Source organism: Aspergillus costaricaensis (assembly GCF_003184835.1).
Source record: "Aspergillus costaricaensis CBS 115574 unplaced genomic scaffold BO79scaffold_3, whole genome shotgun sequence".
Classification (NCBI taxonomy): Eukaryota; Fungi; Ascomycota; class Eurotiomycetes; order Eurotiales; family Aspergillaceae; genus Aspergillus; species Aspergillus costaricensis.
The window spans coordinates 1,206,410-1,231,289 of record NW_020291803.1 but is presented as its reverse complement, the minus strand read 5'-3'; the positions used below and the strand labels follow the sequence as shown (position 1 = coordinate 1,231,289).

Genomic DNA, 24,880 nt, shown 5'->3' with positions numbered 1-24,880 from the left:
CCTTTTATACCTTGACGCCCACGAAAAGGACTAAGTCGAATAAGAGAAGATGAAGTCAAATGTGAGGATACAGAGAGAGGTAGGAGGATGAGAAGATAGGGAAGAAACAGAAAGAGAGAGCGGAAACACGTCGATGGCGAGTTGGAGGGGCAACAACGCGTGTTAAGATCTAGATGAGGAAGGAGGGAGGCAGAGAAGAGCAGCCTGGGATTGATCGCGCCTTCCTTGTTTGTCGTGTTTACAAACTGAAGCCTGAGTCAATGGAGAACTGGCAGTGAGGTCAATCTGGATGGCTTCAGATTGCTCAGACGATCTACGCTGTGTCTACTTTACGGAGATTGCGCGGGATTGCGCACAATATCATTTCAAATGTGAAATGGAAGAGAGTGCTACAATAGTTGGATTGCTACCAATTGGAATGAAGAATTATCAGAGGTGATACTTCATATCTAAGTAGTTTATTTCCAGCACCTGGTGGGCTTCCTTTCAATTTGCTTGGAAATGTGCCATTTAACCGCAAGCTAACGAATTTAGAGAGCTCAGATAAAATGACGATCCTTGATCCTTCATATAAAATTGGACAACTACGGTTTACGTATTCGGGACCACCTTATCACAGAGAACGATCGATACGCCACGAGCAGAATCGGGAGATCGAGAGATCTAACAACATTACCAATGGACGAACGCAAATATACGCTATTGATGTAGTGGTGGAGCTGAAGATTTATATGGCCAAGAATGTATCGAGGAACACAAGCAAGCAAGAAGATAGTTGAAGGACACCTTCTCACTATGCAGTTGATTGTCACCGACCTTCGGAATCGTCCTACAAAAGCACTTTGTGTACTGAATCACTTGAGCAGAATGACCCATTCTTCAGTCAAGACGAGCGATCTCGCTAGATCATACGCCTCAAATACGAGTGAACAGCTCTCATTGGCAAAGAATCCGTACAAGAAGAGTCCTCCCAGGACGCATATCATCTTTCAAGACACCATAAGCATTTGACGAGACCCCTCAACATCTCAGTTTTCTCTGACGAAAATGAAGGGCTCTAAGTTGCGAAATAAAGCCAGATACGCTACTCCACGAATACAACACCATGACACAGCATGGACAAATTGCCTTCCCTACGGACCAGCTAGCACAATCCCAAAGCGACCAAAGAAAGAGAGCCCATCAACTTAGCCGGATCTAAGCCTCAGTTCTTGATCTACCATTCAGATCATCTGACCAACCTACATCAACACGCATGACATAGCTTCCAGGTTACGACCAGACCCTAGGGAGAGAGAACCAGCCCAAACAAGCAAATGTGTCCTTCTATCAAGTTGACTGTCGCTCATTTTGCCCCATTATATACCTACTAAGCATCGGTAGATTAGGAAAGATACGTAGGTAGGTAGTACAGTGCGTAGCTACGATTCCTGAAGAGTGCGTCTATATTAAGTTGATATCATATGACGAATACTTCAAGGTTACATTCCACAGGCAGCTAAGTGAGTAGGTCTACACCCATCCAATGTAGCAGAAAATTCCTCATGATATGTAAGGAGGGTGGGTAAAGAAGTGGAGAATAGTCAAGCTTAGCTGGGAATAGTGACGCTTAAGGGTGAGCTTCTATACTTCAAGAAATCGAGGATATCAACAACCTGGAAAACTGCACTTGATGCATCTTCAATTATATACTAGACTACCTATTATCTCTCCACTATATATTTCCAAAAGCAGAACCATTACATACTTTTAGCCCATCACCTGCACTGCAGCGCTTTCCCTCATGGGGAATACACCTACTCCACCCCACCAGTCGTACTCCTCCGCCTTACACCCAACCTCTGCATCTCATACGCCTCACCTCTCTCCAAATCATCCTCAACAGCCGACTCCGACGAGCTCTCATCCCTCCGCATCATTACCCCATCGCCACCACCCCCATTCTTCGAATTACGGCGATCATCATCCCGACCTGAAGCAGCAGCAGCAGCAGCGTCACTCAACCCATGCGTTCCGCCCACGCTCTCCATAGTGAATGGACTAGCAGTCGGGGCGTCCAGGATGGACAATTCCTCCTGTGTAAACCACCAGGGGAACAAGAACGAGCGGACGGGGATAAGCAGCAGGATAATAACCGGGAAACCGATGGCAGCAATAGTCTGTGTGATGGCAAAAGTGGCGCCGAAGCCGATCAGTTCCAGGATGACGAACGCCCAGATGGAGAGACGGCGTTTGATGCGCTTGAGCGGGTTGGATGCTGGCGTGAGACCGCTGTCTTGAGCGAGGAAGATGAGTTTCTGAGTGATGCCGTTGCCTTGGAGAGCTTGAACGCCCATGATGAAGAAGAGCCCGGCCAGGACGGCTTGGGGGATCAGGTGCAGGACAATGAGCAGAGGGCCGGTCATGGTGCCAAGGGTCATGAGGCCTTGGGCGAAGTTGCTGACGCGTTGTTCGACGACGTGGTCGGTGACGCGGATGGCTTTGCCTTTGTTGGTGTCGTCTTCGTCGGCGACGTCGCGAGTGACGCAGAGAGCGGCCGTGTGGAAGGGTGCTTGGGGGATGAGGCCGTTGGGGAAGGGGATTCCCAGGAGACCGGCCACGAAGGTGGTGATTCCGAGTAGCCAGAGGTCCCAGTGGAAGCCAGCTGGCTTGCGCAGAGGGAACTCGGTTCCTTGGGCGATAAGAGACGAGACTATTTGGTCAGTTACCCAGCAGACTATTTGCTATCTTGTACGCTGACTTACCATTATGGTCAAAATAGAACAAAATCGTCAACAGTACCGCAAACGGGATAGCAAGGAACACATCGCCGACATTGATATCCCAAAAATGGACCAGCCACGGGCGCTCTTCCGTCGGGAAAAACGCCTTGCTAGTGGGCAGTCTTGCCACCTCGACATCCCTCATATGACCGATATGAACGAACCCAGTAAAGAACACAATGGTCAAGGGCGTGCCATAATCCTCCAGGAACTTGCGAATCCACCGTTTGAAGAGACTGCTATTACCAAGCTCGCCACAGATCCAGCCGCTCATAAGCACCAGCAAGGCGACCATGATACTGAGATATGCGGAAGTCTCACCAGCGGTTCCCCACTGCCTAGTGAGGACTTGGATACCCTTCTGGAGGTAGATAAAGGCGACATAGAAACCGAAGATATCGCACGAGAAACGGGTGACATAAGTGAGACCATTACAAGCATTGGTAATGGCAAGCAGCCAATGCATGATCAACGACCATCTACAATCATCAGCACACGAGCTGTCAAAGAGCGAACCGACAGAAGACTCACATCCCAATCCAACACATAAACGCCAAATAATTCGTCCCTCGTGGCGAAATGATATCATAAACCGTGTAATTAAACACAGTAATAGGACCTATCCCACCACCAGATCAACAACAGACCTAAACAAAAGAAAGAGATCGAGATAGAAAAAAAAAAACATACCAGTAACACCCACAATAACCAACGGCTGAGCCGCAAAGACCGAAAACACCACCGCAGCCAACACACTCGCCAGCAAGACCTCATTAACGCCATAACTCTGGTCGGTTTTCTCAAACATATCCAAGGAGAAAGCCAGCGCAGGAAGAATACTACACCACAACACAACACAATCAGCACCACAAAACATCACCAGACAATATATAAAAAAAAAGGAGGATTGAACCCACTTAGCAAAATACATATACACCGTGGCCGGTACGACGCGATAATCCCACGCATCAGTCCAATCACTCCAATAGAACGGAGCACGGCGCTTAATATCCTGAATCATGCCGCGGAAGAGATGGATTTTGTACCATTTCTCTTCTCCTTCTTCTCTCGCCCCAGCATTACCAATCCCACTCCCCGTGGAAGACTGATACCTAGTAGTATGTTCATGATGGCTGTTGTGTGTACTGTGCTGAGAGCGAATACTGCTCGTCGTCGTTGTCGCCGGGCGGAGATGTTGCGATTGCGACTGCCACGGCCGGCGCGAATGCGAAGATGACGGTGGGAGGGTATCTCCTCCCCCTCCTCCTCCGCTGCCGCTGCTGTGGGAGCCTGAGGTGGAGGCAGATGGAGCCTGCATGGTTCTATTAAGAACTCGGCTATCCCTCAATATACTACAAGATAACAATAATAATGAGAGTAAGTATACGTAAAGGGCCTAGTAAGCTCTCTCTCACAGCTGCCCCGGCGGGAGAGGGAAAGAAAAAAGTCTCTCAGCCGGAATTTTAACTGGTTAACTTGATCCGGGGAAAGGTAGGTTCGAGGAATGAGAAGAAGGGAAAAAGTGTGGAGAAACGGCCGGCTAGTTAGTACGTACTGGCTAAGCTAGCTAGCTAGCTCGACTGGACTTCCGGCGGCGACGGTTGCGGAAAGCTCACGAAGGTGGTGATTTCTAGAAAAGCGAAGTGGATGAAATATAACCATTACTCTCTAGTCTAATAACAATTGGGGACACCGAGAGATAAAACTATGATGGCGGGTCTGTCTTTATCTATGCTAGTCATGTTTCTACGCGGTAGCGACCATGCTAGTTAGTGCCTAACGTCATTGGCTTTAGCGAGCGAGCGACGCTTTTTTTGCCGACGGGCAGCCATGCGTACATTTTGCAGACGGATTGATGTATCCCCCTGCAAACTAAGTCTCGAATTTATCGAAAAGTGGAAGCAAACAATTACAGCAGAACGCTTGATGCTGGACTACCTAACTATTACACAGAGAGAGTTGTTAAAACTATCATCGCCAGTTTCCTACGTGCACTATCAATTTACCCGGGCCGAATTCTTCTACCGGTGTCCCTAGCTATCGTTTGCATCAACATTAACCACTTTTATGTCGCATCTCCTCTAAGCGGGAGGGGGAGGCGGGGGAGGCTGGTCACTAGGCGGCTGCATCATCATGTCAGTAACCGGTAGATTCAATGGGATAGATAGCAAACATACCGGAGGCGGGGGACCCTCGCCAGGAGGCGGAGGGGGTGGGCTGCCAGAGCCGTAGTACATCGACGGCATGCCCGGCGGCGGAGGAGGGACACTCAGACCCGGAGGAGCGCCAGGGGCACCCATGCCGGGGTACGTAGAGTAAGCTCCGTATCCGTACGATGCTTGTCCGCCAGGGGGCGGCGGGGGAGCAGCCTGTTGCCAAGGAGCAGCAGCGGAGGCAGCAGCAGCTCCAGGTGCACCATAACCACCGTGAGAGCCATAGCCATAGTCGCCGCCACCGCCACCGCCGCCGCGGCCCTGTGCAGCCCATGGAGGCGCACTGCCGTGGTCGCGGGAGCCGTAGTCGTCACGGCGGTCGCGGCCTCGTTGCTGCCAGGGAGCCACGTCACTGGGCGGAGGTCCGCGCTGCCATGGCTTCACATCGCGGTCATCATAACCTTGATCGGGGCCAGCCTCGATCCGACGAGGGACATGGCCGTCTTCGCCGGGCGCGCCACCAGACAATTCTTGCATGAGTTGCTGAGGGTTGTTAGTACCATGTACTGTTTACTTGGAAAAAGAATGTGCGGGAACATACCTCCATCTCACGGTCGACAGCGTCACCGCCGCCAATGGCCCTGCGGCCGCCGAAGCCACCGTTGTTGTTGCGCCAGTCAGAGCCGCGCTGACGGTCGGGACAATCACGGGCCATGTGACCAGCGTTACCACAGACGCGACAGATGATATTGGCGGTGAAGTTGCGCTGCTCAGGACAGTCGTACTTGCGGTGTCCGATTTGACCACCTGTGTTTGTTAGCTATAATTCTAAGTAGATTATGAAGGGCACGTACAGTTCTGGCAAGCCTGGTTCTCGTCGTCACGGAGAGTACCGTTGAGTGCAGCCAGCTCTCGGAGCTGATTCCTCTTGAGCTCGTTCTGACCCTCGGGGATCGAAGCAGCCTGTGTCCATTAGTACCTGAACTTCATTGTACAACATCTTTGGGGTACATACCGTCTCAATGACATTATGCACCAACTTCTTCGCCTTGTTAACCTTCTCCTCAGTATCCGCCATAATCAAACAGTGAAGATCTTCTTCCTGGTTGCTGGCATGAGCGGCATCAGAGCGACCCTTTCCTTCCTTGACGGAACCTTTACCACGAATGGCAATCTTGGCACCAGACTCCGACTCCATCTTCTTCAGGGTATTACCACGAGGTCCTATGAGTAAGCCAACTTTAAAAGATAGCAAAAAGCTAAGTGTTAGTGCAAGCTGTTTTAAGTACTTTCAGGCGGGTGAGTGTGAGCAAAATGGTGCAAGTGGGAGCAAAAGAACAGGTAGAGCAAGGGTTCGCAAGAAGCGAGCTGGAGATAAACAACGCCCGGCGGCGAAGTCTTCATCAGAAGCCCGACTCGAGCACAGCAGAGTCAAGGAGTGCAGGAGAGTACAAATACAGCAATGGTTAGGAGTTAGAGGGTTAGTTATCATACTGAAGTTAATCTCTGGATAGTCATTCACAGGCACATAGACCTTCTCCTGGGTCTTAGTAGGACGTCTGTAGTCAGAAGGCGGGTGGTAGTTAGGAATAGTCTTCATCGCCTTTTCGACGAGTTTGTGGCGCTCATCCTCGAGACGCTTCCGGTAGCGGTATTCTCTAGTGTTTACACGTCTGCCAAAGTTATCGTACTGAGGAGGGGGAGAGGGAGATCTAAAACCGTTAGCATGTTTTCCAGAAGGGCGCAGCAGCCATCATCAGGAAGAAGGGACGAACCTATCCCCATCAGCCGGCACGACATCATTAATTCTCAGCTTCTGGCTAATCTCCTCAATCCGCAAATGCAGGGTATACGCTTCCAGCTGTTCATTGGTGAAATTAGCCATGATCATGGTCGGCAGACCCATGAGACCGGCGGCCTTGTTTTCCTGCGCATCGCCCCAACGGTTACGCTTCTTGCGCTTCTTGACGCCGTCGGCGGGGGGTTCAGCTAATCAAAGCATCAGCAGCTGTTTAATATTGAAGGGCAGTTAGAATATTATGAACTCACCTCGGACAGGGCTCCGACCACGCTTGTAGGCCGAGTCACCAGCACCAGGCATAGAAGCAGGCGTCGCGGTGCGACTCTCATCCTCCGGGCCATCCTCACCTCCAAACCGTCTCCGGCCCAGAGGGATGTTATTGGACCCGGTGATTCCCTGGTTGCGCCAGGCCATGATGAACGACTATTAATCCCTGTTGTTAATGAGACCGATATACGAGCAAAAAAGAGATATTCTTTTTCTTTCTTTCTCCGCAGAATCCTTGACGAGAGGACGGCGATGCGATGCGACGAGAGAAGCTGGGGAGGGAGATGTGGCAAGGCTTTTAGGCCGGCACGTGGTGATGACTAAGCGGGAAGCAGAACAGAGAAGTATGCACCTTCACATCAATACTATCTCACAACTTTATCATTGCAAGATCAAACAATCATATACATCATCACTAACTAAATAATACTAATTTAAAGCTAATGCTTAGCATCCGCCTTCATCCCCTGCTGAATCCACCCCTTCGACTCCTGCGCAATCTTCTCCGCCTTGGCCTTATCCTTCAAAACCTCCTTAATAGTATGCGGACTCGGCACATGTCTACCCTTCTCGACTCCCTCCCTAGCAGCCATGCGTTCCTCCCACGCCTTGAGATTCGGGAACTCCTCAATATCGACTCCCGCCCACCCGGCCGCAGCAACCCAACCCCAATGCGAGATATCCGCGATACTGACGTGATCACCAACAAGATACCCGGACTTGGACTTGGCGAGGTGCGCATCCAGCACGCTGTATAGCCGTCTCGTCTCGTTGATGTAGCGGTTCACGCCGTACTCGATGCGCTCGGGCGCGTACCGGTGGAAGTGGTTCGCCTGGCCTTGCATGGGCCCGACACCGGCGTTCTGGAAGTAGAGCCAGCTGTTCTGTTCGTAGTATTCGCGGGTGCCCTGCGGGTAGGAGATCTTGTGGTCTTTATCGTATTGTTCCGCCAGGTAGGTGAGGATGCTGCCGGATTCGAAGAGGCGGATCTTGGATCCGTCGGTGAAGGTGTCGGTCAGGGCGGGGATGCGGCCGTTGGGGTTGATTTCGAGGAACCATCTAGATGGTGTTAGTGGTGATGGGGAGAGGTTTTGTTGAGGTATGGAGAAGGTAGCGTACGGCTCTTTCTGGGTGTTCTTGGTGATATCGATCTTCTCGACTTTGTAAGGGAGACTGGATTATCGGTTAGTTGATTGCTAATTATCGGAGGAAGATATTGACATACCCTAGCTCCTCCAGCGCAATGGAAATCTTAATTCCATTGGGAGTCTGCGCTGTGTAGAGGGTGATGTCGGGACGGCTCATTGTGGTAGCTGCAGCTGTAGCTGTACTACTATACAGAGAAGAAGAAGAAAAAGTAGTAGAAGGGATCCGTGAACAGGAAATCGAGTTCAAGTAAATAGATGATGATGGTGATGATGATACAAAAGAAGATGCAGTGCGCCGGCGAAGACAACGGGCATTAAATAGGCCTCTGGATCCTACACGAACCCCGCTCATGACCGACCAAATAACTACTACACGATGATTAATGCAATTGAACTGCTACGTTAGTTAGTTCATGGGGGGTAACGAGTTAACCTTAGGGAACATGATGATGCCATTTTCGGCTGATTCATCAGTAAGCCCCACTTGAGCTTGAGGTTTGATTTCTAAGCTGCAGAAAAAGCATCCGGCTGTTTCTATCGGGGATTTTTTTTTCCTTATCGGGCGGGGATGCCGTACTAGGATTATGCCGGCTTACTGTACGGTTAATTTATTATTTGGGATTGCGTGATTAGTAGTTGCCGTAATTAAGTACAGGGGTGTAGATGTTACTTTGAAGGTGCGGGTTAGTAATGTGTTGCAGTGTTGCTGATGCCGGGATGCATACATCGATCGCTATTATGGGTGCTGACTGCTGCCCAGTAGTCCTAGTGGGTTGGAAGAAGCTGGCCAAATACCAAATGCATCATGTAAGCATACCATAGAATCTATTGACTAAGTTCAATGGCTTACAATAAAAAGTTTCCACAAATAAGCACAAAGTTATGCAAAACCTGATTGTTATGTGCAATCGCAAGCTTCAGAGCCACGCATAAAAAGGAACAACTATATATACCCTAGCTACAAAAGTATAAACCAATAGCAACCGAAAACACCGAGAGGGTCCAACACACAGGTAGCCCATAGGCTGTAGATAATTGAGAGACATGGCTGCCAAGCGTGGATGTGCTGAGACACAAATGGGGGCCAAGTGAGCAGCAGCCCTCCATTGAACATTCACTTAAAGGCAGCCGGCTGTCCACCAGTCTTACCAGGTAAAACTCTCCTCGATGAAATCCACTTGAGTTTGGTCCTGTCTCTTGCGGCATACCCGTCGAACATCATCGCTCAGGCTTCCGTTTCCACATACCAGCACTCCCATCGCTCCAACCTGGTTCTCGACCTCCATGTTGATCAGCGTGTCAACATTAGGACGACCCGGGAACATTTGAACGGTGGTGCTGGGGCTCTGGATCTCCTTGGTGTTGCGCGGGCGGGTGATGAACAGCATGATCCGAAGGACTTCGCGACGGCGGTCCATCGCCAGAATGCTGGTCATCCAGGGCCGGATCCACTCGAGGTGTTCGGGGGACTGGATGATCCAGACCAGGGTAACGCGACGGGCCGCCACGGTCCCTTCGGCAAAGCCCTGGACGAGATGCCGCACGAATGGTACTTGATGTGTGATGCCGACACCGCCTGCAAAGAGCATGACGGTGCCGTAGGAGTCCATGGTGTGGATGCTGCCGTACGGGCCTTCTGCGAACGCCCGCAAGGAAATCCGTCCACTGGGAGAGTTTTGAGCACGCTTAAAAAGTTTGTCGGTGAACCCAGTGCGGCGACGGATCAGCAAGGAGACGGTCGTCTTCTGGAGACTCGCAAGGTCTTGTTGGGTCATAGGGATGCCTTTTTCGCTTGCGGGGATTTCTTCGGCTTCGCTCCACCCGACGGAGAAGGGGTGGCTCATCCAGAAACCAATGGATGGGATGTACAAGTACATGTGTTGGCCAGGCTTGAAGGTCCACGGCCTTGCCATCTTCAGGGTGATTCGCAGGGCATCGCCCGGGAGGGTCTCGACATGCGCTGTCGTGCACTCCCTTCCGCAGTTACGGTACACAATAATGAGGATTCGGGCGGCTCTCTATAACCATGGTTAATCCTGTCTCATTCTTCAATAGGATGATGGAGGCTTACCTCGAGAGCCCAGAGGATGATGGCGGCGAGAAGGTAGTTCTGAGACACCAGGCCATCCAAGTGTATCCACAGGAAGGCGAACGAAAGCGCAACGAACGCGATGTGGAAGTGGAGGAAGGTCTCGTAGAATGCATGGCGAATGGGGGAGGGTGAGTGCACAAGAAGAGCAGTGAAGGCGCAGCCAGCCTAACAGTCAAGTTAGTCAAATTCAAGCTTGGTATTTCATAGTTGCTTACGATCAATCCACTCAGCATGAAGCTGCTCTCTCCGAAAAGCATTCCAACAAGACTCCAACCGGCTACACAATTATTAGCACATATGGTCCATACTCCGACATGGGTTGCTACTACATACCTTCCTGAGCCTTCGGGATCGCAAAAGCAAACACATGGGCGATTGCCTCCAAGACGACAATGCGAGCGAGCCAGCGGTGAATCAGATTGAAGGTGTCAAACGGCACTTGAAGCAGGGTGATCAGGGGATTATTCCTGCCGGCCATGAGCACCACCGGGATAAGGTTCACTGTCGCCATGGTTCCGGTGCGGTTGCGGATCAGGCCCGCAACCGTGGACTCCTCGGTCCCATAGGGTACGGTGACAACGCAAAGGACGACGTTCATAACGATAATGCCCACCACGATGAAGGAGTGAAACCGACTGGGCAGCGTGCCCATATTGACAGCTCGGGAGAGCTGGAACTCGCGGTTGTGGCGTGTACGGAACAACGGGGCATAGACGATATGGTTGTGGATTTTCGCGAGCATGCTGTCGGGGCGAATGAAGTACCGTTGGTGTTCATTGTTAAAACTTGCCAGTCGCCTCATATGACTGGCAAGACGATGCCACATCTTCCAGACATAGATAAAGGCAGCCATTAGGCCCAGGACCAGCAGACTGAGACGAGCGAGGTCGTCATTGAGCATCTCATAAAATGAATGACCCCCTCCATGACGCTTTCCGAGCTCTGCTGCAGAAGCAAGTCCGACCAGGGACGAGCAAAGAAGAAGAGAATGCATGTTTGTGTGTGAATTGAAAAATGAGAAGAGAAAAAGGAACGGAGAAATGTCTCGACAATCGACGTGGAGATGTACTAATAGGGGATATTTCTTGCAGGAGAGACCAGCTCTACCCAGACGGAGTTTTTTCTTCAGAAACTAATTGCAAATGAAGAAAAAAAGAAAGAAAATCCCGAGATGATCCTCGTCGATGACCCATGCAAGAGACCCAATGAGGAGTATTTGAAGTCTCTAGTTGTTGGACTGGCGTGGGGAGAGCAAGAATATCCCACGTCCAGCTGAGAGCCAGGGTTCACACCAACAAGGGTATTGTGATGGCGCTTTGTCGTGCAACGGGAAGATCACAACTTGAACAAAGACCAAGCGACAAGGCTGGTCACGGATCGAAGGGAAATACGGTAAAAAGCTTGATGTGTCTTGATTTACAGAGAATGGACGGTCGCCTGGGAACTGGGATACTTCCGTGTGGAATCTCTCGACAGTGGCGGGCAACGGAACGGAATGTTTAAGACGGAATATGAACCAGTCACACCCTTTGCTTTTTCAGCTTCAGAAAATAAATGAAAAAGGTTCTGATAAAGAATGAACAAATAACCGGTACCAACAGCCAACAATCGACCAACAGCGAGGCAGAAGCGAGCCAAATCGATTGGGGGGCGTGGGATAGGTACCCAAAAAGTAGTAGGGTTGGAAGGGAAAGAAGGGACTGACTATCCTGTAGCCGATATGTGAAGGGGAAAGCGCTTAACAAAAGGGAAAGCTGAGAAGCAGGAAAAGAGGGAAAAGAAAAAGAAAAGTCTACGAAGAAGAAGAACGAGCAGAATTGAGAAAGATCTCCAAAAGGCCAGTGCAAAACCTTCTCAATCAAGCACACGCCCTTGGCTGGATTGGAGCATTGCGGGTTAGCCAGCGACTCATCAGGGCCCAGCATCGGGGCCCATCAGTCAAGTCAGTGCATCGCGATAAGTGGAGAGAGGGAGAATGAGGTGGAACATTGGACAGGTCGAGCCATGTCACCAAGAGACGCTGGGCCCGTCCGGGTGACTCCTGTCAAATTTGCCATCCACGCCAAGCGAAGCGGATATATGAGGCCATCGATCGAGTAGTCAAGAGGAGGGGGGAAGAAGAGAGAGAGGAACAGGGAGAGGATGAGTGGGTTCCTAGATGAAACACCCCAGCGGAGGCCGGATGAGATCTCGCGGCTTGGCTGGAGGGAGTGATGGCCGTCGCCCTTGCGTTGTAGAAGTTTAACAGCCAGTGAGCGAGCCAATCTTGGCGGCGCGGGCGGACAAGAGCGGGCCCCAAGTGGATTTGGCGCGGTTTGAGGTTTGAGGATGAGCGAAAGACAAGAGTCGGAGAGAGTCAAGATAGGCAAAGACTTTTTCCCGGATGGCGAATCAGAAGAGATAATAATAGTCTAGACAGGAGTTCCTCTTCTTTCTTGAATGTGGCTATGATTAGGTTGTCGGTCATTGCCTATTTGACTGGTGATATCAGACAAGAATTACTGAGAACAGGAAACAAGCAACGATGGGAAGGAAAGAAAGAAAGAAAGAGGAGGTACCTATTCTTGGCACCGGAAGACCCGTGATCTGACTGATTGATTGATTAAGTAGGAAGATTCCTAACTATTCCTTTCTATGCTAAGCATAAACAAAGGCTCCCGAAATAAACTCTCTGCACAATCCTTTTCTTTTTTTGTACTACCATAACTCCCTCTCAGTCACATCATAAGACATTAATTTTACTGATATCAACCACACGGCACACCATCCATCTCAGCCAAGGATCGAAGGATTGTTAATGTTTTACTTTGGGGGAAAATAAGTAGTCTAGTCTATCTACTAAGTACCTTCACCAAGTTCCTATCGTCACGCCTTCCCCAAAGCAGCAGGTGGAGCAGTCCCTCATATCATTACTCACCGATTCAAGAAAAAGTGGGAATTAATATGGGATGATAAACAAACCCTCATTTCATCAATCAGAAGCAATATAATCATTCCTGGGGTTATTCGGGTAGTTGGGGAACTTGTTGGGGGAATTAATCTAATTTCATTTCGTATTTATCCTGACTTATACTTTCCTCCTGCTGTGCTGTCAGTCAGTGCATGATGTATGTCATCTGTCAATGTTATTATTGTTTAAGCTACAGTCGTGCGACACTTCTTGTCACTGCCGCTGCTTCAATATTCCCGCTCAGGAGGAGCTCTTCTGACCGACTAACCGACTGACTGACCGTGGGGGTTGAAGGTCTTCTACTGACATTCAACTAGTAACTAGCATCGATAGTATTTCCTAGGGAGTTTCAGACGGTGAAGCCATACCTAACCACATTAGTTCACCTACACCAACAAGGAAATATAGTCATCCACTTAGAGAGATCTACAATTAAAACAAAGCCAAATTCCGTGCCCAACCCATGCCACAATTCCCTTTTACCTTAACCCCCACGGTCAATCCAGCCACCGGAACCAAAGAATCAAATGCAAGAATGACTTTTTCACCCACGAGTATCGTTATCAATCAGTCGATCAAATCCACCAAAACGCGAACATCACCCCCCAAAAAGAAACCTAATCAATCAATCAACCCACTCCTACCAGAAAATCAATCAGTCGGTCTAATCCCCAATTTGCCGAGAAGAAAACATCACAACAATACGCACTCGGATGGAAATGAATGAACATGGATAGAACCAGACCAGACCAAATCATCAACGACCTAGCGATGGGGTTCGTCTGAAAATTGAGACCTCGCCAACCAGCATTGCCAATTTCCCAACGCCCGCCTGAAAGTAAAAAGAAAAACCATGACCTCCGCGCGCTCACAAGAAAGCTCAGCTCGTCCTGGGTGTCATCATCAGAGCCAGGAATTACTCGCTTAAGTCGAGACAGGTCGCGTGCGAGTGGAGCGTCAAGGACGCTGCATCTCCGAACGGTGTAGTGTTGGAGGTTGGTACCTAGTTATTGTCGCCGTCCCGCACTGGCGGTGCAGATCGGCGGCTCTTCACACGGGCTGGTCAATGATAACCACCACGAGCCGGTAAGTCAAGCTGATAGGATCCGGCTGGTGTGTTCGGGCCCTTCTTCAAAACGCTGTTCTTGGCCTGGGGTTACAAACAACATCGCCAAGGGGCAGCCTGTCCGTGGCCCGGGCGGCTATCAGTGCAGACAAGGACGCGCCCGCGTATCGCTGGCGAAGCGCTGGCCGTGACTGTTAGGACTAGATGCAGCCATCAAACTAAGTCTCTTGGGAGACGAGACGGTGGCCTCCAATCATTCTTCCCCCGCGCCCTCGTTTTCCCGCTCATTGATGGCGCAGATGTCACGCTGGATGCCGCAGCCCTTCGATGATTCAGGGCTAGGCGATATGCTACTGGCTGAAATATCGACGCTCAGGTCTCGCAGAAGCTGGACTTGAAGCGCCGTGGGGAGCCAGGCGTGCCATCTAGCGATCCATCCACCCAATGCTTTCTTCCTATCAGTACATTGAAGTGATGTGGCGCATCCAATATAAACAATCCCCCGCCAACGCTATTGCTATTCCGCAGGTACCTTAGCGAGCAGATGAATTCCCCGCTCGTCGTCAGCTGAACAAGCCACCATATGAATTACTCGAAAGTTCCGAGATATCCTCCCGTCATTGGAACATCTATTGGACAAACTCTACTGTTCGACTGCATTGCATCCTGTTGGTATACCAACAATACTGTAGGCAGAACAATTCTAGATTTTTCCCGTGAACCAATGACTCTGGTTATTTTGCAAGCGTTCACTTATCCTGGATCATCATGTTTCTCGTCTGAGAGATTACACCAGTCTCTAGGCCGGTGGGGGTGGTAAACATTCAGGGTCTTGACCAGTCCTGGCTTTGGATTTCATCTCAGCGATGCTATTCCCACTCCTCGGAACATCTCTAGAGTTAGTATGTAGTAAGTAGTAAGTAATGGATATTTAGATGTCAGTAAGCCAAACATGCGATTCGCCCACTTCGCAGTCGGTTGGATACTACTACTAGTACTACGACCCTTCATATTGCGCCAAATACATCGCGGCTTAACGTTGGGAGAGAGCTCTACATCCATGATGGGGAGAGAGATCCAAGGGAAAGCGAATATGTTTATTGATGTATTGTAAATTCCATCATGTCATCCGGAAGGTTGGTGACCAGATAACTGTGGGGTAATAAGTATGTTTAAGGACATCTCGATAGATCCAACATCTCTCTTATGGTTAGTTAGGATATACACAGTCAAAGGTCTCTCGCTTCAGTCCTGTTCAAATCGTTTGGATAGCCATTCACGACTTTGATTTGAAATACCGATATGTAAATTTATGATGGGATATGCTGCTACGAAGAGTAGCGATAATAAATAGAGACATAGCGTCGTTACAGAGTCGTATTGGGATAATCACCGATCATCGTATATAATACATAGCATGCGAATCGCCCGGCTTGGCTATGCACTGCCCGCGATAGAGAGAACCCATGCCAAAAGACGTGAAATGAACAGAACAATAGGAAGAAAAGAAGAAGAAAATAATAACATAGAACCATCAGCACCCAATGTGGTGCGGGAGTAGAGAGATTTCTGCAAACGGCCCGCTCATCCAAAACATCAACTCTTTGCAGGGATATATAGAGCCAAATAATACCTCTATTAAGACAGGCATAGTACAAGGAAATGAACCCAAGATAATTTTTTAAGCTCGGCCAGCGGCCATGCATAGAAAACTGGAAGGTAAGAGAGAATATGAGACAACCCATCTCGCTTAGGCCGAAGACTTCTTCGATCCACGGAGCTTGGGGTTGCTGGCAGCAGCGCGCTTCTTCTGCTTGGCCTTGGAAGAACCGGCATCACCGCCCTCGATGAACTTCAGCAGCTCATCGACGCTACGGGAGTCCAGGGAGGCGCTGCCGGGAGCCCTGGCTCCAGCGGCCTCGGGAGCAGTCTGGCCAACCTGAGGCTGGATCTTGGTGCCGAGAGAGCGAGGGTTCATGTTGACCCGGCGCAGACGACGAGCCTGGATGTCCTTGGCATGCTTGGCAATCGAGACCGCGTTCTGAGTGAGCTGCTCCAGCCAGGTCTCAGCTTCCTTAGTGTTGCGGTCGTTGGGACCCAATTGGCTAAGGAAGATGTTGTAGGCATCACGCATCTTGCCAACGGCACCCTTCGAGTCCTGGTCAAGAGCCAGAGCCTGGGCCAGCTGGAACAGAATGGTCGCGGTGTTGATGGACTGGCGGCCAAAGAGGTTCTCGCATACTTCCAGCGAGGCCTCGAACCACTTGCGAGAGTCCGAGTACTGCTTAAGGTGCTGCAGCATCACCGCGGCGTTGTTCATAGTGGTGATGGAATCGGGGTGGTTGGCGCCGTAGATGATCTTCCAGAGGTCCATGGCATGCTTGATGTAAGCCAACGCAGTCTTGGTGTTTCCAGAAGCGTGCTCGAAAAGACTGAGGTTGAGGTAGCTCAGAATCGTGTCAGCCGAGTCCACACCCAGAGTACGCTCAGTGACGATGACAGCCTTGCGAGCCAACTCAACAGCCGCTTCCTTCTCGTCGGTCTGGTAGTACAGCATAGACAGCTGGTGGTAGAGCTTGGCGACCTCAGGGTGGAGGATGCCGTAGATCTGCTCGTGCAGAGACAAAGACTCCAAAATGAGCTCCTGGCCCAACTGCTTCTGGTTCTGCATAAGAGAGATACGACCGGCCTCCAGGGCCTCCTCGGCAAGGGAGCTCCTGGGGGAGGCGTCCTTGACCAAGGGCACAATGTTGAGAATGTCATCAGGGACAATGGCAAGGATGGGCTTCTCCTCCTTGGCGGCGCGGGCGGGAGAGCTGGAATCGCCACCCTTCTTCTTCTTCTTGTTCTTGCCCTCTTCCTGAGCAGCACCGTTGGCACCGTTAGTGACAGGAGCCTTGGCAGGTATCTGCGACTTGTCGAAGATGAATTCCCGGGCACCAAGCTGCAGACCGAGCTTGATCGACAGGTCACGGAGAAGCTGCAAGTGTCTAAGAGAGTTGAACCACTCGGCTTCAAGGGTGAAGCGGTACCGGATGGACACCTGCTTCTCAATCTCAGCCCGGAGAGTGGCAGGGGTGGCCTTCTCGAAGGAGAAGTCGCCTTCGGGGTAGATGGAGCGCAGAGAAGCGTCGATCTCGGCAACAGGGTTGGGGTTGACATCAGCACCCAGAAGGCAGTTGAGCAAGTGAGAAATGCAGGAGGCGACGAACGGCGCCGGCACGTTACGAAGGTATTCGTTGGCAATGTGCTTGAAGGCACGGGCAATCATCTCCTGAACAAGGAGAGTAGACAGAGCATCGAGGCGAGAACCCTTCTCCTTGGACAGCTGAGCCAGCTTACCAAGGTAGCGGATGTTGATACCACGCTTGTGCAGAAGCTGGCTAAGAGACTGTCCGTCCATGGGGAAGCCGACATCACCGTCGTGCAGGTCCTGGATCAATTCGGGCATTATTTTAGAGCGCAGGTAGTCGCAGGTCTCGCGAACCTCCTTCTCGTCCTGGGCCCACTGTTCCTTCTCTTCGTCGGTCTGGGGAACCTGACCGCTGCAGACATCGGGGTTCAGCGCAAGGGAGAATCCGGAAATGTCAACGCGCTCCTGGTCAGCAGCCTCCTCGCTCTTCTCTTCTTCGGAGGCCTGCTCCTTGGATTCGGTAGCCTCGGAGGATTCAGCCTTGGCAGCGTCCGCCTCGGCCTTGGCGCTACGGCGGCGCTCGACTTCGGCCTTCACGTACTGGCTCATCTTGTGTCTCCAGTAAGATTCAACAAGCTCCAGTCTCAGGACCGACATGCGGTGCGGGTAGGCATCGCTACCTTCTTCCTCCTGCCACATGACATCCAGGGGAGTCACGCGGTAGAGGTCAAGGACGTACTTGCGGCCATCAGTACCCAGAAGACCCTTGGTCTCCACGCTACCCTCGAGCTCGTGGCGCTGACCCTCCTTGTCCCACACGGCGTGCTTCTTGACGCGAAGAGCCTTGGACATCTTCTCGAAGACAGACACAAAGTCGGGGTGAGTAGCCACAACATCCTTTCCTTCAACACCACCATAGTCGATCTGGTGCTCACCGGGTTCACGCTGCTTGAAGATACCGGGGACAATGCTCTGACCGACGATACGCTTGCCAAGGTAGTCAACGACAACAGTTCCCGGGGTGAAGAGACCGTTGATGTCGAGCTGGTTGACAGCCTTGATGCCCACAACATCCTTACCGACAGCGACACGGGCAGCCTCATCACCTCCCTCGGAGGCAAAGGTGCCAACACCGTCCGCACCGAAGGAGTAGAAGATGTTGTTGTACACGAAAATCTGAGCATCGCGGCTCTCAGTGGGGTTCAGAGGAGCGACCTCACCACGAGCAACCAGAACGGCACCACGAGCGGCGGCCTCGTTGTAATCAGCGAACAGCTTGGAGGTCAAGCGCTCACGGAAGACACGGTCCTGAACAGTCTCGCGAGGCAGCTCCCGGGTGGTCTGGAACTCCTCGTTCCAGTCACGGAGGGTCTCCGCGTTGTCAACTCCGGAGATGAGGTAGTTCTCCTGGGAACGGGTGATGTCCGGCTGGTGAGCGTTGGCGGTCGAGGTGGGAGGGGGAACAAGCCACGGGTTGTTAGGGATGGCGTTCTGGAAGGGGAAGGTGGTCAGGAGATCCTTCTTGTTGTTCGACTCCTGGAGAGCTTCGAAGGAGGCGTTGAAGGAAGGCGACAGGTGAGCGATCAAGGTGAGCAGCGAGTGCGCGCGACCACTCTTGGGGATAGTCTTGGGGGAAGGATCGAACTTCATGTTCGAGTTCTTGTTCACGTAGAAGCCGGAGATGTGAGAGGTGATTTGGAACTGCTCACCCTCGTTGGTGGTGACCTGAAGGTAGAGCAAGTGGCCCTTCTGGCGGAGGTGGTAAGGAACGGGGTTCCAGGGGGAGAGAGAAATGGCCTTGACGGTCTTGGGAAGGGGGGCTTCGGCGCGGGGGAGGATGGTCTTGAAAGAGGGGGAGCTAGTGATGTCGTACTTGGACAGAGAGTGCTCCTTCTCCGACGCTTCAGCCACCTCGGCGGAGATGGCATCGTGCAGCGACAGACCAGCGCTGATACCGTGGAGGTTGTCCACCCGGTCACCAGCAGCGCCAACCAGCTCTCTCATGCGAACAACGTGCATACGAGCTTCCTTCTCGTTGTACGGATCCTCCACCAGGGTGATCTCGGAGTCAGCCTTCAGGTCGGGCACCTCGGACAGCTCAACGAAGTCATTGATGCGCTGACCGTTGAATTCGAGGTGGAAGCAGGTGTACTGGAAGGTGCTGGGCAGCTCGACGATCGATTGGCGCACATCTTGAACTTGTTCTTGGCTCGACACCTAAGCATACGGGTTAGAGGGTTTTTGAATCATTCCTCTGGTCGCATGACTCCTGTAGACATAATACCCACCATCACCTGGATCTTGTAGGGCTCATGGGGGAGCTTGACGGTAATCTGGAAGAGGCCTGTAAACGATGACTCATGGTCAGTAACAGGTACGCGATATTGAGCCATGAAGCGACAGGAGAGACATACCACCGGTGTTATCCTCTTCCTGAGTCTCCTCAGGGTGGTTACCGTTGGTGAGCTGTTCGGGAGTCTCTGTGGACAGGAGGTTAGTTTTATCGGACATATGGGATCGGTGATTGACGGCGGAACAAAGAGAGCGAACCTTTCGAGTGCTCCAATTCGCCATTGGTCTGGGCCATTATGACGGACTAATTGGTGGTAGATCGAAGGGAGAAATAGATAATAGAATAGATAGGTAGCACTTGATAAGACAGAGCTACCTGATGACGGCAAATGTAAAGCGGGTGGCGGTGGAAGTAGTAGAAGGATGTTGAAAAGGAAGAGAAAAAAAAAAGGACGGAGGGTAAACAGAAGCAAAATGGTATGATACAAGGACAAGGGCAATTGAATCGAATACAACCCGACCCCGTACCCAGGAGAAGAAAAAGGGAACCCAAAAAAAGACCCGATTAAGAAAGAATTGGTAGGATGGAGGGAAAAGGTTGAAGCTGGAGAAGAGCACACGGGGAAGCCGGGCAAAGAGAAAATTTCGCGGATGCGGAATACCCTCGGAAGTGCTCGGGCGGTGGGAGAGCCAAAACCGGCACCAAAAACTAAATTGGTGGATTTGGTCGTTTCTCCACATCAGTTGGGACGATGCCCCGGCGACCAGATAAGGTGTGGATATTATAGTAGTCAAAGTAGTCCAAGTAAGTCTGCATCATCGTTGAAGTTGAGTAACTAGTAATTAAAATTTAAACAGGAATTTGATTTTGCGGAGAAGATCGATAGTTAAGTAGACACTGCTAGTAGTAGACCATGGCTCTCGCAGACAAAATTGAACAGTGAGATCATTGCCCGTAACCTTACTTTGTGCGACCTTCGGACAGACCTGTCACTAATACTTATCTGTAGTATGCACAAGACTTCATTGATTAAAAAGAAGTATATTGAGACTGAGATTCAAATTCCATTGATATACCTACCACTACATATTACTGAGCAAGTCTGTTAGTCAGGTAAAGGCATTAGGGTAGAAAAGATTGCAATTATGGCTGGAGGTTTCCTCCCCTATCACGAACCAGGCAGTACGTTGGCGATGATCCCTTCACCATTACCATTGATCATTGAAAGAAACTGACCATATCAGTTGTCAACGTTCTCATCCTAATCTCCTTTTTCTTCTTCCTCTCCCTAGCGGAATGGATCTCTTCGAAAATCATCCGCGCCGGCATCATTGGCCAGATCGCCGTCGGTATTATTTACGGAACGCCACTGGCGAACATCCTGCATGAAGATTGGCAATCCACTTTCCTTGCGCTAGGTTATATCGGCTTGATACTCATCATCTTTGAAGGCGGGCTAGGAGCCCGTCTTGACCTCCTAAAGAAGAATCTTTTTCTGAGTATGATTGGCGCTGCAACAGGGGTTCTTTTTCCGATCGGACTTTCGTACCTGCTCCTCTACCTAGGATTCGGTTATGGTGAGTAACTAATACATTGTACTTGATTGGGATAACAAAGGTGACACGTTCCGACAGGTGCTGTTGAAACATTCATCGTGGGAGCATCTTTGTCTGCTACCTCTCTTGGCACGACCTTTGCTGTTATCTCAACTGCCTCCAGCACGGTCGATCTCGCCCAAACTCGCGTCGGATCGATCCTCGTAAGCGCAGCTGTCATTGACGATGTTGTCGGCCTGGTAATGCTAAGGTAGATAAGCTTCTTGCCCTAAGCCCCAGATCATTCACAGTGTTCAAACTCACGTAAAACAGCGTCATCAGTGATCTAGGCGAATTAAGTCAAGGTCACTCTGTCAACCTAGGCTGGCTAATTGGCCGCCCGATCGTAGCCTCCATCGGAATGGCTATTGTAACCCCCCTGGTAACAAAGTATCTCTTCGCGCCACTGTTCCGCCGCTATATCGAGTATCACTTCGCTCGGTTCGACCACATCTCCAACATCATTCTGATGATCTTGGTCCTCTGCGCATTTATCAGTATTGCCGCGTATACGGGGACTTCCATCCTCTTCGGTGCATTTCTGGCTGGTACATTCTTAACTTATATCCCTAGTAAGCATCCAGATGGACCCTTTGTGGTTATGAGCCGCGAGGAAGGCGAAAGGGAGGAGAACAAGAGTCCGACATTTGTACACACCTTCGAGCGGTATCTGTTAGATGTGCAAAAGTATCTTATGGAGCCGCTTTTCTTTTCGAGTGTTGGATTCGCCATCCCCTTTGTGCAGCTCTGGACGGGGAAGAGGATCTGGAGGGGTATCGTCTTTACCCTTCTTATGCTGTTTGCAAAGGTATCAGTTCCCGTTCTCTCGCTAATCTTGGTTCTGATATGACAACTAAAACAATGGCCAGCTTATCGTCGGAATCTGGGTCCCTCTCTGGCAATTACTTTCCAGTTCCAATCTCCTGAACAGAAAGACGGCAAAAGAGTATCCTAGCGAAGAATACGCCAGCGAAGACAGCACAAAACCAGTCTGGTCCACAGTCTGTCTCTCTGGCCTACTTCTCGGCTCGGCAATGGTTGCCCGCGGCGAGATCGGCCTCCTCATTGTCGAGGTCGGGTACAATGAGACTTCGTACGTGAGCGAGGATGCCTTTATAACCGCCGTCTGGGCGATTCTGCTTAACACGGTCCTTGGCCCTGTAACTGTGGGGTTGCTGGTGAAATTTCATGGAAAGAAGATAGAGAAGGGAGTATGGGGCCTTCAGGAGGCTGTTCCTGCTGGTGGTGGCGGTAGTGGTGACTCAAGCATCGATTCCTCAGTTGGGTGATATGCTAGGCACCATACTATTTCAACACTCCAGAGGGCCACTCAGGTCTGGCCCAGAGCCTTTTCCCCACGAATATCCAACCTTCAGTCAACTGCTTACTTGCAAAATAGTCGACTACAGGGTATCATCCAGCTCTAGGCTCTAAGCGCAGGAGATGATCATTCACTGCAGGATAATCGGATGAATCAACATCGACTCTAGAACCGATGATCATGTCAAGACATGCTTATTATGCTGTAGATATTCGCAATCTTTGAAGCAGCATCGAAAGGCTATTGTCTGGCACAAAGCACGCGTCAAGCCTGAAATGCCTCCAAACTATACTATCTTCCTGCAGGAATATTATTCCCGAACGCCCACATCATTTATATCTCACTTTCTTCACTTGGCAATTCCTGCTTCAGTGTAGGGCCGAGTCATGTGAGCTCGTAGCAGTCGGGGCACTATAGTAACATAGATCTAAGAAAAATTCTGACCATCGGGCGAGCATGACTATATTATCTGATGATGATTAGGTGCCTACTGTTCGACATACATGGACATGATGATAGAGCAGAGGTGACGGAGTTGGGTTTGGAATAGACGGGGGTAGAGGAAAATTCGATGCTTGGGTGGCACTTGCCATGCTGTGTAAAATAGAGTGCAGTTGGTATAAAGAATGCCGAGACATCTCATCGTGAAAAATAACAACGAAACAAAATAATAGTATCAGTAGTATCAGTAGCTGTTATAGCAAGATTATTTTGATGTCCCCTCTGTGCGCCCCTCCCCCTCTCTGGACCTCCTTTCAGCCTTTTGCTTGCTGCAGGAGGATTTCGTCGCTGGACACCAATAGCAATATGTCTACGGGGACCTTTATATACTTGTGTCTGGTTGATGGATAACGTTAAGGGCAAGCTTCATTGGTGATATAGACTATCAATTTGATATAAAGGTTCATTAAAAAACTGGGGCGTGGCAACTTCAAAAGATGAATAACAGCAGATAATTCAGATAGCTCCGACAATAAATCTTGAGGCAAATCTTCCTATTCTCATAAACAAAAAGCATTTCAAGGGTGCACGATATCGCAAAGTATAACCTGACAACACAGCTAAACAGGTAGATCAACTAGAAGCGGACATCTTTGTCCTCGGGGTCAGACTCATATTTGTCAGATGAGCGGTCAGTTCTCACTGTTTCCATCAAAACCTCAGCTTTACAAATTAACCAGGAGGTAGGCTCATCCTCCAGTTCCTCGAGTCGTAGAGGCCGATGGCTGAATGGTACGTATTGGATTGGAGTATCGTACCGGCACACTCCCGGCCGAACCACGAGGATCACCCGGCCGCGTGGCTTGGGGACGTACAGTGGAGGATCCTCTTCCTCCGCGGATTGAAACTTTGCCGAGAACATGAGCCCCGTAGAAGTATCAAATTGCTCCAACTCAGGAAGCTGATGGACCTTCACCTGTCCACCCAGCATAACCTCGTGGTTGGTAAGGGCTCGTGCAATGTCCTGAAATAATTTCACCAGGCGCTCACGGCGCGCCGTCTCTTCTTCTGCACCAGTCAACTCACGCAGGAGCAGCTGGAACAAACTGTCTGCCAGAAGTTGATCCGCCAGGTCTTTTGCCATGCTTGCCTGCCGCTTGCGGCTCCTGTCTCCAAATTCATAAGGTGTTTTGTCCCGAGAGGACTTGGCCATATCGTCTTCTTTCAGGTTGGCAAGACTGAGTGTGACCGACTTCCACCATACAGCATTGACCGGGCTTGCTAAGAAGACCAGGGATGACAGTCCCGCCTGTTAGACAAAAAAGAACCCTTTCATGTAATTGGAAACGAGCTGGATTACTCACATTCGTAGTATCTTTCATACAGATACTGGATTCGTTCGGAGAACGACAAGTCTCCAGTCTTGTCAGATCCATCACGTTTCCCATCTAGGAACCTGAACGGCTTCTCGAGCAAATGAGTGAATATCGTTTGGTAAATCATTGCTTCGGCCAGACATGAGTGAAATACAGCACGATATGAGGGAGAGAGGAGGGACTGAATCTTAGTCCAAGATTCTTGGATACAGTATTTATCAAGTCTTCGAATGATCATCTGTTTCTGTACTCTGGAAAGGGGTGGTGTATCCACACAAACAAATGCATCAGTCCAGAAGTGGACATGGTCTTGGATGTTGCGATAATCTATTATGACTGCATTCGTATCGGGGTAGTATCCCACTTGACTGAGTTTCATGCGATGACAATGGCTTTGATATTTATCAAAGTCCTCAGCTGTCAGGTGCACCGAGGGCCTTCTGGACGGTCGGGTATCGGACAGTGACTTGCCCTTCGGGGAT

At 50.5% G+C, this 24,880-nt stretch overlaps 6 protein-coding genes across 6 annotated transcripts; 1 reads left to right on the top strand and 5 right to left on the bottom strand.

The window, feature by feature from the left end:
* Positions 1–1,700: 1,700 nt before the first annotated feature.
* BO79DRAFT_166005 (anion exchange family protein) lies at positions 1,701–4,150 on the bottom strand. The gene is made up of 5 exons (XM_025679286.1): positions 3,680–4,150; positions 3,453–3,601; positions 3,294–3,381; positions 2,745–3,241; positions 1,701–2,692 (listed from the first exon to the last, which is right to left on the bottom strand). The coding sequence occupies exons 1-5, from the start codon at positions 4,078–4,080 to the stop codon at positions 1,797–1,799; spliced, it is 2,031 nt and encodes a 676-aa protein (XP_025544135.1). The 5' UTR covers positions 4,081–4,150; the 3' UTR covers positions 1,701–1,796.
* A 3,273-nt stretch (positions 4,151–7,423) lies between these two features.
* BO79DRAFT_137682 (glutathione S-transferase family protein) lies at positions 7,424–8,288 on the bottom strand (the record flags this gene model as incomplete). Its single annotated transcript, XM_025678133.1, has 3 exons — positions 7,424–8,042; positions 8,103–8,156; positions 8,209–8,288. 3 exons carry the CDS (start codon positions 8,286–8,288, stop codon positions 7,424–7,426), a joined length of 753 nt encoding a protein of 250 aa, XP_025544134.1.
* A 909-nt stretch (positions 8,289–9,197) lies between these two features.
* BO79DRAFT_165996 (ferric reductase family protein) lies at positions 9,198–11,217 on the bottom strand (the record flags this gene model as incomplete). Its single annotated transcript, XM_025679285.1, has 4 exons — positions 9,198–10,149; positions 10,203–10,388; positions 10,439–10,500; positions 10,557–11,217. The coding sequence occupies 4 exons, from the start codon at positions 11,215–11,217 to the stop codon at positions 9,277–9,279; spliced, it is 1,782 nt and encodes a 593-aa protein (XP_025544133.1). The 3' UTR covers positions 9,198–9,276.
* A 4,384-nt stretch (positions 11,218–15,601) lies between these two features.
* On the bottom strand, positions 15,602–20,261 carry BO79DRAFT_284768 (translation initiation factor 3 subunit CLU1). Its single transcript, XM_025688285.1, has 4 exons — positions 19,923–20,261; positions 19,787–19,852; positions 19,661–19,716; positions 15,602–19,589 (listed from the first exon to the last, which is right to left on the bottom strand). Exons 1-4 carry the CDS (start codon positions 19,957–19,959, stop codon positions 15,990–15,992), a joined length of 3,759 nt encoding a protein of 1,252 aa, XP_025544132.1. The 5' UTR covers positions 19,960–20,261; the 3' UTR covers positions 15,602–15,989.
* Positions 20,262–20,810: 549 nt separating this feature from the next.
* Positions 20,811–22,665, top strand: BO79DRAFT_272771 (cation:proton antiporter; the record flags this gene model as incomplete). The annotated part of the gene is made up of 5 exons (XM_025687455.1): positions 20,811–20,847; positions 20,910–21,242; positions 21,300–21,471; positions 21,534–22,068; positions 22,130–22,665. 5 exons carry the CDS (start codon positions 20,811–20,813, stop codon positions 22,547–22,549), a joined length of 1,497 nt encoding a protein of 498 aa, XP_025544131.1. The 3' UTR covers positions 22,550–22,665.
* Positions 22,666–23,659: 994 nt separating this feature from the next.
* Positions 23,660–24,525, bottom strand: BO79DRAFT_137007 (uncharacterized protein; the record flags this gene model as incomplete). Its single annotated transcript, XM_025678101.1, has 2 exons — positions 23,660–24,303; positions 24,387–24,525. The coding sequence occupies 2 exons, from the start codon at positions 24,523–24,525 to the stop codon at positions 23,660–23,662; spliced, it is 783 nt and encodes a 260-aa protein (XP_025544130.1).
* Between the last annotated feature and the right edge of the window lie 355 nt (positions 24,526–24,880).

Excerpts from the sequence above, each read along its gene's own strand:
- BO79DRAFT_166005 (XM_025679286.1), bottom strand. The coding sequence starts at position 4,080 with ATGCAGGCTCCATCTGCCTCCACCTCAGGCTCCCACAGCAGCGGCAGC. Across the intron at positions 3,382-3,452 it reads GGTTATTGTGGGTGTTACTG|GTCCTATTACTGTGTTTAAT; the intron begins GTATGTTTTTTT and ends GTGGTGGGATAG. Across the intron at positions 2,693-2,744 it reads GTTCTATTTTGACCATAATG|TCTCGTCTCTTATCGCCCAA; the intron begins GTAAGTCAGCGT and ends CTGACCAAATAG.
- BO79DRAFT_284768 (XM_025688285.1), bottom strand. The coding sequence starts at position 19,959 with ATGGCCCAGACCAATGGCGAATTGGAGCACTCGAAAG. Across the intron at positions 19,853-19,922 it reads CGAATTGGAGCACTCGAAAG|AGACTCCCGAACAGCTCACC; the intron begins GTTCGCTCTCTT and ends TCCTGTCCACAG. Across the intron at positions 19,717-19,786 it reads GGAAGAGGATAACACCGGTG|GCCTCTTCCAGATTACCGTC; the intron begins GTATGTCTCTCC and ends CATCGTTTACAG.